Source organism: Rana temporaria, chromosome 6 (genome assembly GCF_905171775.1).
Source record: "Rana temporaria chromosome 6, aRanTem1.1, whole genome shotgun sequence".
NCBI lineage: Eukaryota > Metazoa > Chordata > Amphibia > Anura > Ranidae > Rana > Rana temporaria.
In genome coordinates this window covers 157854326-157868545 of record NC_053494.1, presented here as the reverse complement: position 1 = coordinate 157868545, position 14220 = coordinate 157854326, and the positions used below count along the sequence as shown (strand labels likewise).

General features: G+C 37.2%; 1 protein-coding gene across 1 annotated transcript in view; it reads right to left on the bottom strand.

Moving 5' to 3' along the window:
- Positions 1-14220, bottom strand: part of TTN (titin) — a 326833-nt gene that overhangs the window by 191820 nt on the left and 120793 nt on the right. Inside the window, 24 exon segments of the mRNA XM_040358499.1 lie at positions 14-292; positions 1119-1397; positions 1485-1772; positions 2355-2633; positions 3354-3635; positions 3753-4031; positions 5372-5653; positions 6323-6610; positions 6731-7018; positions 7135-7413; positions 7503-7781; positions 7890-8168; positions 8328-8615; positions 8707-8985; positions 9119-9400; positions 9496-9774; positions 10830-11111; positions 11501-11788; positions 11911-12198; positions 12292-12570; positions 12660-12938; positions 13027-13305; positions 13517-13804; positions 13896-14174. Of these exon segments, the coding sequence (XP_040214433.1) occupies positions 14-292; positions 1119-1397; positions 1485-1772; positions 2355-2633; positions 3354-3635; positions 3753-4031; positions 5372-5653; positions 6323-6610; positions 6731-7018; positions 7135-7413; positions 7503-7781; positions 7890-8168; positions 8328-8615; positions 8707-8985; positions 9119-9400; positions 9496-9774; positions 10830-11111; positions 11501-11788; positions 11911-12198; positions 12292-12570; positions 12660-12938; positions 13027-13305; positions 13517-13804; positions 13896-14174 (6771 nt within the window).

Sequence of the window (14220 nt, the reverse complement as noted above, 5' to 3'; positions counted from 1 at the left end):
ACATACTACATACCTAAAACTTTTACTGTTGCTTGACAGGTATCATGTCCGACTTCATTTTCTACATGGCAAGTATATACACCATCATCATCATTTGTGCAGCTTGAATATTCCAGTATACAAGATTTGTCTGTTGTAGTAATGCTGCAGCGTTCAGACTGAGACACCTCAGCACCATTCTTCTTCCATGTCACATATATTGGAGGAGTTCCAATATAAGAGCACTCAAGAATAATCGGTTTTCCAGTATCTGTCTGATAGTTGTCGAGTTTCTTTACAAATGCAGCAGGTTCTATTAGAATTTAAAACAACACGTATAAAGATATCATGAGCATACATATTTAGTATAACTGCACATGTATGAATGATTTAAAAGATTTAAGTAAAATGTAAATAATTTCTTAGGCTAACCTAAAGTGGAACTATGGGCACCATCATTTGAATACCTTTGGAGGGGTTTTGGCTGGTTACCTCTGCCTTGTGTAAATTCAGTATTTTATGCATCTGAATAGTTTAATAGTTTTAATTGATCTGGATACAGCTTTCTCTGTACTTCCGCTCCCCAACCAGGTTAAGTGCTGCAGGTATGATAGACCTCATTGCTGTTATGTCGTTGCCCTGTCTACTGTATGCTTGCCTTTTCTCCATTTCAAAAATGCAGGTAATGATGAAGCTGCAGCTATGGAGTTTGTGAGTGGAAACAATTAGAAGGGCAGAGATATGACACCAGGGCTAGTGTCTATCATACCTAGAGCTGTCATGTTGATATGGGGGGAATCAGAAGAACAATGGGAGCTGTAGTGTCTAGGCCAACTAAAAACTGTGTTTTTAAGCTATTCAACTTAAATATAAAAAAAAGACTCAACTGATACATGGCAGATTTAACCAGATACAAACTCTTCTAAAGTTTTTCAAATGATGAATCCCTAAAGTTTAGCTGTACAAATTAGAAAAATAAGCAAAACAAAATATTTACCACAGGTTAAAAATTTGGAAGTGCACATTTACTAAGTTAGATAATACATTACTGATAACATTACTTTTATTGATGGGCACCATGTTTCCCATTGTGCTGCAATTTTCAATACATTATTTCTATATCTATTTATTGAACTAACCTTTTACAAAAATGTGAGTAGAACACACGTCCTTTCCAGCATCATTACTGACATGACAAGAATATTCCCCACTTTGTAGGCTATTGACATTGTAAAGCTCCAAAACTGCCAAGGATTCGGTTAGTGTAATATTGCAGTTACTTCCTGGCAAGATTTCTTCACTTCCTTTATACCAAGAAATTTTGAATGGTGGAGTTCCACGAAGCACTCCAGCAAAAGTAACTGTGGCACCTGGGAGGACTTCCACAGGTTCTGGCTTCTCCACGAATGATGGTGGCTCTAAAAAGCAAAAACTGTAATTAGAAGCAGAGCAGAGAATGCAGGCATTAAAATCAATAGGATTCACATACTTCTTATCAAACTAACCTTTAACAGACAAAACAGCACTGCATTCATCAGATCCAGCAACGTTGGTAGCATGGCACGCATATTTTCCAGTATCTGATTGTGTTAGATCACTGACTTTTAGTGTGCAAGTGTTGTCTGTAAGGGCAGTCTGGTACTTGTCTCCACTGACAATTTCACTGCCATTGAAAGACCAAGAAACTAAAATAGGTGGAGATCCAGATACTTTACATTCCATGGAGGTTGTTGACCCAAGTAAGCCATATGTTTCCTTTAGTTTTCTTGTGAAAGATGGAGGAATAATTCGGTCTGAGAAATAGAAAATAAAAAAGTAAATACAGAAAATGCTTTAAATTAAAGCAAAAAGCTGGAGTGCCCATTTGAACCTTAAAAATACTTGAAATGCAATCTATATAGACAACAAGACTCTAATGTGGTTCAACTGAAGCCTGAATCATAGCTCATTATCTGTCAATAGCAAAATTTAGAGGGGCATCAAGAACTTCTTGTCCTACATCACAAAAAATATTGATATTGGCTGCTGCTTGTCTGCTTCATCACTTTACACGTTTTCTGGAGTATTAAAATTGCTTTTTTAGTACAAAGCAGAGGGGTGAGCAAGAAGGTAAGGCTAAGAGCCTTTTCACACTGCCAGCGCCCGAAAAACGCCCGAAAAACGCTGGTAAAGCTGAAACTAGCAACGCTTTACTGCGTTTTTCAAGCTCAGCAGGGAGCTTTTAATCCCTGCTAGTGGCCAAATAAAGGGCCCACAAAGCGCTGCTGCCAAGGCGCTTTGCAGTTGCTTCCCATTGAGTAATAAATCACATCAATGGAGATTAATACAAAGAGAATACTTTTTTTAATTGTATTAAAGTACATTGTATTACCAACCTGAGACATCAACAATGGCTGTACAGCTGCTCTTGCCAACATTGTTCTTCACCTCAAACACATATTCCCCACTGTCATCTGTACCAGTGGAAAGAATTTTCAGGCTAGCAACTTTGCCAAAGAAGCTAATCTTGTATTTCTCATCACTTGTCAGTTCTGTCCCATCTTTAAACCAGGTGGTTACCAACTCTGGGGTTCCACCAACAGTACACTCCAGGGTGCAAGAATCACCTGCAGTGACCTTAGTTGGTTGTGGCTTTTCAACAATTATTGCAGGCTCTGAAAAACAGTGGTGCGCATATTATAAAGACTTTCAATTTATTTGTATGGTATAGTATTTATATGCTGTTTCAACCATTCTCATAAATATATATAGGACACAGGATAAAGTGTACACACAGAGACACTACCAACTAATAAAAACTACAGTAAACAATTATTGCCCTTCCCATGTGCACCTTGCTTTACTAGTTGATCTGAGTGGTTACTATTTTTTCTTTGCCTTTTTGGATTTGTAGAAGATACACACTGAAACTCTTCAACTAAGCAAGTTTGGGCTCCTGGTGTGTTTGTGTACCTTTAGGGAGGGTAGCGGCTATCTCCAAGGCATGCCTTCTTTCAGTTCAGTTCTATATACAGTATGTCCCAGGCTAGGATCTCATTTAAATAAAAATTAGGTACCATACATTATAGAAATACTTTGGCATGGCAGTGTGGCATCATGTACAGTATTGATTAAAAATGTATGCAACAAAACCCATGTATTTAATGCACATTATTGAAACATATTAAACTTTGTTTTACATGAACTATATAGAAAATCTGATTGGAAAGTACTTTACATTTCAGTACTTAGTTTTAAATAGTCTACCACAATACAATCTTATTCTTATGTTCTCCTGAATCAACAATATAAACTAAAATTAAAACGATGAGGGAAACACAATAAAGACTTGGTTAAGTTAAAATGAAAATGTTCTTTACTGAAGCGATACTGACCTAGCACTGATAAGCTAGCAAAGCATTCCTGTGCACCAGCTTCATTCTTGATCTGACATGTGTATTTTCCTGTATTCTCTGGATAAGTACTTGCAAAGGTAAGAGTTGCAATGCTATTGACAAATGAATAACTGATGTTTTCACTTTCTCTAACAACCTCTTCCTTGTCCTTGAGCCATGCAACAGTGATGGGTGAGGTGCCATCGACTACAGCTTGAAGCTGAGCTGGCTCTCCAACCACTGAAGTAAAGTTCTCAAGTTTTTGGACAAATCTTGGAGGTTCTGTAAAAAAAAAAAATGTTTTAAAAAACAAAAAAAACATGGAAAACAAAAACAATGAAACTGATATTATTTTGCATAATTAAAAAAGAAAAATGAAAGTAGATGAACTATACAAACCTTTAAGCTTAATGGAACATAAGCAGGTGTCACTTCCAACATCATTCACTGCTTTGCATTGATATTCACCAATGTCACCAGCATCTAGTTTAAGGATATGTATGGAGGCAAGGTAGTTTTCTGTTATTATCTTAAATTTTTTACTGCTCTTAATCTCCCTTCTGTCTTTAAACCAGGAAACTTCAAACGGAGGTGTGCCATTCAGCTGACATTTAAGAGTTACATCAAGTCCTTTTAATGTTAGCACAGGTTCTGGCCTTGCAATGAAGATGGGAGGCTCTGCAATAAAGAAGAAGAAGATACATTTCATGAGTACATTTTTAATTATGATTGCTGCAAACTAGCATTATTATTAATCTTATTTCCTGCCTGCTAGAAATTGAGTTTAACTAACTTGTTTACTGCAACTAAGCTGCAGCATGACTACTAAGACTCAGTTGTTCCGCTACTGGGCACAACCATCATGTCTCTTGCAAACTATAGAGAAGGTGTAGCCAGGTTTTTATTTACAGACTGCACAGCAAACATAAAACTCAGTCCATCCTGTGACAGTCTTGTCTCACTGCTTTGGACATATAAATAAAGGCTTAGGGCCAGATCCACATACATTTCGATCGGCGCAGCATATCAGAGATACACTACGCCGCCGTACCTTACCTGGCGTATATTCGAATCCTCAGCAAATTTGCGCCGTAAGTTACGGTGGCGTAGTGTATTTCTGGCGGCGGATTTCAAATTGGGCGGGTTGGGGCGGGTTTTATTTAAATGAAGCGCGTCCCCACGCCGAATGAACTGCGCATGACATTTCCCGCCTTGCATTGCGCTAAATGACGTCGCTAGGACGTCATTTTTTTAATTTAGACGTGAGTTACGTCCATCCCTATTCACGGACGACTTACACAAAAAATAAAAAAAAAAAAAATTTCGACGCAGGAACGACGGCCATACTTAACATGGCAAGTCTATATATACGTCGCAAAATACCAGCTTTAACTATACGCCGGAAAAAGCCGACTACAGACGACGTTAGAAAATGCGACGGCCGCGCGTACGTTCGTGGATCGTCGTAAATCGCTAATTTGCATACCCGACACGGAAAACGACGCAAACTCCACCCAGCAGGCGCCGAAGTATTGCATCTAAGATCCGAAGGCGTATGAAGCCGTACGCCTGCCAGGTCTTACCCAGATGCCGTCGTATCTTGGTTTGAGGATTCAAACTAAAGATACGACACGGGAAATTTGAAAGTACGCCGGCGTATCAGTAGATACGCCGGCGTACTTCGTCTGTGGATCTGGCCCTTAGTGCCTAACCTTTTACAAAAAGTAAAACATCTGCATATCAGTAACGTGGGCTTTTTATTCTGTTGAGTAATCATTTGGTTAAGGAAGGAACACATTTAAAACAGGATACAGGCCAAATTAAGACACTTTTACCATACTATACATGAAAGGATTTTTTAAGATATAATTTTCATCTAATGAGACCTTGTAAACTTGAAAACATTCATCATAAATCTGAAGCAGCCTATTAGGGACTGTATGGACCAAGAACAATTATGTATTATTCAGTTTCCTTTCAGGAACTATTTATTGTAGTATATTAAACACGACTCTTACCTTTCACTTTTAGAGAACCACTGCAGCTGACACTGCCGGCATCATTGTGTGCTTCGCAAGTGTAATCTCCACTGTCATTAATGTTGGCATCAGTTATTTCCAACACTGCCACAGAGTCAACAAAGGACATTGCATATTTAGCACTAGGCTGGATCTCAGCATCATTCTTGAACCAAACAACTCTAATCTCAGGCGATCCACTGATTTTGCATTCAAACCTATCAGAATCTCCTTGCTTGATGACCTTTGAAGACTCCAACTTCTTTACAAAACGCGGTGGTTCTTGTGAAAAGAGATCAAAATGAATTAGCATGTTCAATAGTGTATATGAAGGCTTAGTGTAAACATTTTAATCATGCCAAGTTAACCCTTTTGTGATCAGAATTCATTGATGCTTGTACGCCTCTATTAAGGTTGCAATGATTATGACTAATGTGTGGCCCTAAATAATATATATAAACATATGGTTCCAAGGGTAGCCACTGCACTCTATGATTGAAGTAAATGCCCAGGTGCTCACCCACAAAAAAATCCATATAAATCCAAAACTGGTTTAGAGGCACTCGCTGGTCATGCAGAGGAAAGAAAGATGGACTAAGCTTTATCAACACATTGATAATAAAAAGACTGCTGTTTTTGATCTTCCTCCTATGCAACACCCGTGAGTGCCTCTAAACCAATTTTATATATATATATACAAAGCAGGCTATATATATATATATATATATATATATATATATATATATATATATAGCCTGCTTTGTGTTTTTATTAATATTAATAGCAAAGCTAATGCAAGAGAATCACACATTTCACATTAGGAAAATATTGAGAAATACGGTTCTATGTTTACTGTAGAATAATGCTATTTCACAAGCCATAAGATAAGGATAAGATGTTTGACACATTAAGCAAACTAATATTCTGTTGTAGCTTTTTTTGTAGCTTTACCTTGCACATCAAGAGAGGCTGAGCAGGAGTCTTTTCCAACTTCATTGCTGGCATAGCATGAGTAATTACCAGCATCGACCTTACTAACTTTCAGGATCTTTAATTGTGCTCTGTTTTCTGTAAAAGTGATCTTGTAGTTTCCTCCGGGCCGAATTTCTCTGTTGTCTTTTGCCCAAGAGACTTTAATTGGCTGTGTTCCAGTGACATGGCACTCAAAAACAGCAGATTCGCCAAGAGGAACATTAGTAGATTCGGGCTTTATGTCAAAGGCAGGAGCTGATTTGGGTTCTGTAAGTGAAAGATAATTAAGATTATGTCTATATGTTTGTAAAATAAAGTTCTTCTGTGTTGTTAAAAAAAAAAGAAAAGATAATAATGGAAAGCAATGGCACTCATAATTTAACAAACCTGTGAGGATAAGTTTAGCGTTGGAAGATGCAGAACCAATGGGATTTGTAGCTGTGCAAGAATACTGACCAAGGTGGTCAACACTAGTGCTCAGAATATGAAGAGTAGCAATGTTGTCTATATATGAAGTTTGCACATTATTGTCATCTCTCAAAAGAACACCATCCTTATACCAAGAAACCTCAATTGGTTCTGAACCATTTATTCGACAGTCAAAAGTAACAGGTAAGCCAATAGTTTCCTGAACATCTTTAACTTTCTTTGCAAATGAAGGTGCCACCTTACGCTCTGTAAAAGAATAAGGTTTATTGTCAGAAGAATTTTTCAAACCCCAAGCAGTTTTCCCCCCATGCAAAAAAATCTTGCATAGTGTATAAGAGTGGTTGTAAAGATATTAATTTCACCTTGCACAGTGAAAAGAGCACTGGAAGAGGCAGATCCAACTACATTTTCTGCTCTGCAGATATATTCACCACTATCTGCCTTTTCCACCTTGTTGAAAACTAATGTGGCAATATTATTTTTGTACTGCATTTTGTAAGCAGGGGTGGATCTTAGCTTAGTGTCTCCCTTGTACCAAGACACTTTTATCTCTGGTGTTCCTCCTACTTGACATTGTAAAGATGTAGATTCTCCAATGGTAACCTCCACTGGTTCCAGAGGTGAAATGAAATAAGGTGGTTCTAAAGAACAAAGAATTGGAATAAGAAGCATTAAAAGACATTTAGCAAAAATCCTATGTTTTATTATAGTCACCTAAATAAGTACAAACCTAAAATGGATAACAAGGCACTACATGTGTCTTGGCCAGCGTCATTTGCCACCTGGCATTTATACTCTCCATCATCCTCCTGTGTGGCATTAAAAATTTCCAGCAGGCAAGATTTTTCTGTGGTGATTATGCTACACCTTTCAGACTGGCTTATTTCTCTACCGTTCTTTCTCCATGTGACCACAATGGTTGGAGAACCCACATATGTGCATTCCAAAGTGATAGCTTTGTCTGATTCAACACTAGTGTCATTCAGTTTCTTCACAAATGTTGCTGGAGCTATTAAAGTGTTGCAAAGAAAAAATAATTTACATGAGTATGAACTGTACTATATTATGGTTGAAAATATGAACTAACTGTGAAACTCTTTTTAGTGGTACAACTAACCTTTCACAAGAAGATGTGTTGTACACGAGTCTTTGCCGGCATCATTGCTTACCAAGCAAGTATAATCGCCACTCTGTATTGAATCTACATTGTACAACTCCAGTGCAGCAAATGAATTTTGCAAGGAGATATTACAGTTAGGTCCTGGCACCAGTTCACTGCTTCCTCTAAACCAGTTAACCTTAAACGGTGGTGTTCCTTTTATCACACTGGTAAAGGTAACATTTGAGCCTGGTAACACTTCCTGTGGATCAGGTTTCCTCACAAATGAAGGTGGTTCTAAATACAAAGCAATGATATTGAAAATAACATTAGATAAACTCTCTCCAAAAGCTGCAAGTTCAAGACAAAGATTGTTAGAAGAAGAGGTAAGATATTTGGTATGCAATAGCAGCTTTTAAGGAGTGTTTTTCCATCAAGATTACAATTTCTACCAACCTTGGACTGTAAGGGATGCAGTGCATTCATCAGTTCCTGCCACATTAGTAGCTTCACATGTATATGTTCCGACGTCTGCAGCCCCCAGTGAGTTCACTGTTATGGTGCAGGTATTATCTGCAAAGGTGATATCATATTTGTCACTGCTAACAATTTTGTTGCCATTTTGGTACCAAGAGACAGAAATGGGAAGAGATCCAGAAACTTTGCATTCCAATTGTGTAGAAGATCCCAAGACACTGTAGGTATCTTTCAGTTTTCTGGTGAAAGATGGTGGTATGGCACGATCTGTAGGAGGACAGTATGCTATAAGTAAAACCAGATACCTATAATATATAAATAGCTAAAATGTTAAATAATGAAAAAAAATTGTGCTAACCAAGAACATCAACTGAGACTGTACAGCTGCTTTCGCCAACATCATTCATAACTTCGAAAGTGTATGCTCCGCTATCTCCCCTGTCAGCAGAGAGAATCTTAAGCGTTGACCTCTTGTTAGAGAAAGTAATGGAGTGCTTATGATCACTCCTTATCTCCCTGGCATCTTTATACCACTTAGTTATTAACTCAGGTGAGCCAGCAACGGTACACTCAAGAGAACATGTATCACCAGCTGTGACTCTCATTGGTTCTGGCTTCTCCACTATTCTTGCTGGTTCTGAAAAAAATGTATGTGCAGGGAAAGAAAATATAGGTTTATTTTTGGCAACTATATGGTTTAAACTAAATGCTAGCTAACACCTTGAATTTAGTGATGCTACTAAAAAAAAGTATTTGCATAAGTTACCAACCTATTAGAGAAAGTAAAGATGCACATTCACGAGAGCCCACTTCATTTGTAGCCTGGCACGTGTATTTTCCTGCACTTAGGGATTCTGTGCTGGCAATTTGCAATATTGCAATGTTGTTTACATAAGAAATTCTGATATTTTCACTCTCTCTGACAATTTCTCCTTTGTCCTTTAGCCAAGTAATGGAAATGGGCTGGGAGCCCTCAGTAACTGCCTGCAACTCAGTTGCTTCACCAGAAAAGCAAGTGACGTCACTGAGCTTTTTCACGAATCGTGGTGGTTCTATAGAAGAAGACAAGTGTCCAAGGAGACTCATGAAATAAACTTTAAAGGAGGAAGGCAGAACATACTTTCAAAGATAAGTTAGTTTACAGTACCTTTGAACTTGATAGCACAGACACAGTTGTCACTTCCAACTTCGTTGACTGCCCTGCACTGGTATTCACCAATGTCAGCTGGCTCCACATTAAGAACATGAATGCTAGCAAAGGTGTCTTTGGAAGTGAGTTTGAACTTTTTACTGCTTCGAATCTGTCGCCTATCTTTGAACCAGGCAACTTCAAAGGGTGCGGTTCCCAAAAGTTCACACTCAAAACTGACATCAACGCCTTTCAGAACCTCCACTGGACTAGGCTTTCTAACAAAAATTGGGGGTTCTAAGAATAAAACAAAAACATTTTTTTTTACTAAACAAATGTTTAGGAAGCTGCTTTCTGCTATGAGAAACATTAGCCTATTCCATACTGCCTCCTTTTTACCATCATATTAGGTTAGTAATCAATAATTACTAAAATGGTACAGATAAAACAAGGCTCTAAAAAAAATTATATCTATATAACCGAGACTTGAAAACACATCTCAGCTGACCTCAGGACTGGATTTCCATTAGTGGAGCCTGGATCCATCAGCTTTGGGCACTCAAAGCAACACCTCTCTGCTAGAACCCTTCTATACAGAACTTTTTTTTACTGGTTTTATTGGTCCTCATCCACCTTAAAATATTGTGATAGTATATAAATAGGCTCACATGAGATGACTATATTATTACTGATAAAGGGAAAAATGTGTAACCAAAGACATACAGGCCAATGTCTGTCTTGTCCTTTCACAACATGTGAGCTAATAAGCTATAGGGATGTGGGAGAGGATCTAAAAAGCATTACTTTGTTTTCCATGTGACTAATTTAGACTAATATGGATTATTAAGAAAATCAGAAATGGCATTTTAAAAGCATTTGAAATTCGGAAAAGAAGGGTAGGTTCACGCTCGGTTGATATACTTGGATTTCTACACCTGGAGTAGTGAATACTAAAACAATACTAAATACAACACACTTATTTTTTATTTAGTATTTTAAATAAATGTATTTGTCCTTTCCATGTCTTCACTGTTACTACATAATTATAACTTTATGCTGCATTTTAATAGCATTTTTTTTTTTACATGGACAAAATGCTAATTTGCAATCTTTTTATCTAATACCACTCGATTTACATCAATGTCTAAGTCAAGTGCCTATACCTTAGATAACCAGTTATTAGGAACATTAACTAGCAAGACTATTCTTTCAAAACTCTATTACGTATAATTGATGTACTTTGTATATTTTAAAAAAATGGTATAGCTCTTTTTAAAGCTAATACAAAGTAATTTGATTGTACTGACTAAAATAATAAAGATACAGAAAAGATAATAATAGTAACTTGGCACCTTTTACTGTGATAGATGTACTGCAGCTTGCACTACCAGCATCATTATGAGCTTCACACGTGTAATCCCCACTGTCTTCTGGGCTGAAATCATTAATATCAAGAAGTGCCACATTCTCAGCAAAAGATAAATTGAGCTTTTCACTTGGTTGAAGTTCTGTGTCATTTTTGTACCACACAACTCTAATTTCTGGAGATCCACTAATCTTGCAATCAAAATGGGCAGAGCCACCAAGTGCCACAATCCGTGAAGGTTCTAGCTTCTTTACAAACTTTGGCGGTTCTAGAGAAGTAAAGGAGAAAGGTAACTACCTGTCACATAAAATAGATTGTGTAATTTAATGACTAATATGTACTGTTGTACTTGCTATGTGTATATGCTTTCATATAAGTTTGTGTTTTAAGAAGTTGTGTGCAAAAAAGTAACTCTGAGAAAGAAAGTAATTATGAATGCTGTTTTGTATCTAGGTATCCCTGAAGAATTATTGATTGATCAGCTTATTTAGTTAATAATAAAAGCTGTATGATATAGCCAACATACCCTGAATTTAAAAACAAGAAGATGCACAAAAAACAAAGAACATAATTCTCATTCCCTTTACATTTGTTAGGCTTCTTAGAAGATATACGAATGTATGTAAGACTTTAAACATTACATGTATGACAGAATACCTTTCACACTCAATTCGGCTGAACAAGATTCTTTCCCAACGTCGTTGGCTGCAAGGCAAGAGTAGACGCCAGAATCACCTTTGCCCACTTTTATAATTCTCAGGTGAGCTGTGTTGCCAATGTATGTGATTTTATAATTTCCTCCTGTTTTAATTTCTTTATTATCTTTGGTCCATAGCACCTTAATTGGCTGCGTTCCAGAAACCAGGCATTCAAAGTCTGCACTTTCCCCAAGCACAGCACCTACTGATTCCAATTTTTTATCAAAGAAAGGTGGTTTCTTTGGTTCTATAAATCAAAATAAATAGCAAAATAACTTAGTATTCTAAAAATGTTAAAGATTTATGCTGTGAGCCAGCAAGGAACCCAGCAAAGTCTGACCACAATCAGATTATGATAAAGGCACAAACCTGAGACTGTCAGCTTAGCAGAAGAAGAAGCAGTTCCGACTGCATTGGTTGCTGTGCAAGAATAGAGACCAGCATGGCCCTTCTCTGATTCCAGAATACGAAGAGTAGCTACGTTATTCACAAATGACATTTGAACGTTACTGTCCTCAGTTAAAGGTACACCATCTTTATACCAGGACACCTCAATAGGTTCTGAACCATTAATACGGCAATCAAATTTAACTGGCTGCCCAAGTGTGACCTCCAGATCCTTCATTTTCCTGGCAAATGAAGGTGGAAGTTGACGGTCTGCAAAACAAAAGAGTATTTAAGGAAAAGTTTTTCCCCCTCAACCAAACTAAAGATAAGAGGTAAATGTATGAATTTCATAAGAAAAATCACCTTGAACTGTAAATACTGCCTTAGAAGAAACAGATCCTACAGAATTTTCTGCTTTGCAAATATATTCACCACTATCATTTTTGTCAACTTTGCTGAAAGCAAGAGTAGCTACGTTGTTTGAAAAGTACACTTTGCAACCTGGAGTTGACCTGAGTTTTGTATCTCCTTTGTACCAAGATACCACAATTTCGGGAGTGCCACCAACTTGACATTGCAAAGATGTTGAGTCACCAACTGTCACTTCCACATCTTCAATACTTGTAATAAAGTATGGCGGTTCTATAAAAAAATAATTCCAGTAACAAAATTGTTACCCAACCTTAAGAAAAATCTGTAAAATTATACAGCAAAAAATTTCAAACACAAACCTAGAATGGTGACCATAGATTGGCAGATATCTTGCCCAGCTTCATTTTCAACCCGGCAAGTATATTCGCCATCATCTTCTTTGGAGCTACTTAAGATTTCCAGGATGCAAGATTTTTCTGTTGTTGTTAAGTTACATCTTTCGGTTTGTACTATCTCTACGCCATTCCTTTCCCAAGTAACATAAATTGGAGGTGTGCCAGTATATGTGCTCTCCAAAATAAATGGTTGACCAGTTTCTACATTGTAGTCTTTAATTTTCTTCACAAAGGTAACAGGCTCTGATTTAAGAATACACAAAAGCATTAGCAAAGCTTTTGAAAATTAAGTGGCTAAAAAGAATAAGCACAGCTGAAAAAAGAAAGTTACCTTTTACAAACAGTGGGGTAGTGCATGAGTCCTTTCCAGCATCGTTAGAAACCACACACGTGTAGTCTCCACTATGGGTAGTGTTCACTTCATATAATTCCAAGATGGCAGCTGAATCTTTAAATTTTATAAGACAAGTAGTTCCAGAAATAAGTTCACTGCTTCCCTTAAACCAGTGTACCTTAAAAGGAGGTGTTCCCCTAATAACACTTATAAAAGAGGCATTCATTCCAGGTAAGACTTCAAGTGGTTCAGGCTTTGTCACAATGGAAGGCGGTTCTGAAGAATTACAACACATACCATAAGATTTAAAGCAATAAGAATATGTTTTGATTCGCTGCAGCGCATCTTTAGACTAAAGATACTTTGCTTTACAATTATAATAGACAGAGGAAGAAAAATGTAATAAATAAATAGCAAAAATAGGCTAAGATTTTTAAGAAGTAAAGAAGATTACACTCCATCTCTGTAACTGAACAGTATTACTGACCTTGGACAATTAGAGTAGCACTGCACTCATCAGTCCCAGCAATGTTTGCTGCTACACAAGTATAGCTTCCAGCATCTGAGGATTCCAAGTAATTCATTTTTAAAACACAAAGACTATCAGAAAATTCAGGCTCATATTTATCGCCACTGAAGATTTTGCTTCCATTGTGAAGCCAAGTAATAGAGATAGGCAGTGATCCAGTGATTTTGCATTCCATTTGAACAGATGAACCTACTGCTGCAGTGGTTTCTTTCAATTTTTTGGTGAAAGAAGGAGATAATACACGATCTAGTCAACAAAGGCAAAAAAAAAATGTTTTATAAAAGAACTACCCACAGACATTATTATTATATAAAGCCCAGAAGATATAACAACTAACCAAGAACATCAACTGTTGTAGTGCAGGTGCTCTTTCCAACATTGTTTTTCACTTCAAAGGTATATTCTCCACTGTCACTTTTGTCTGCAGAGAGGATTTTAATTGAGGCTACCTTATTGGATAGACTGATTTTATATTTCTGACTGCTGGTCAATTCTTTGCCATCTTTAAACCAGCTGGCTGAAAGTTCTGGTGTGCCTGCCACTATGCATTCTATTATGCAGACATCACCTGCAGTGACTCTCACAGGTTCTGGCTTTTCTACTATTATTGCAGGTTCTGAAATAAAACAAAATGACAAACGATGATTTTTCAACTGATTTAA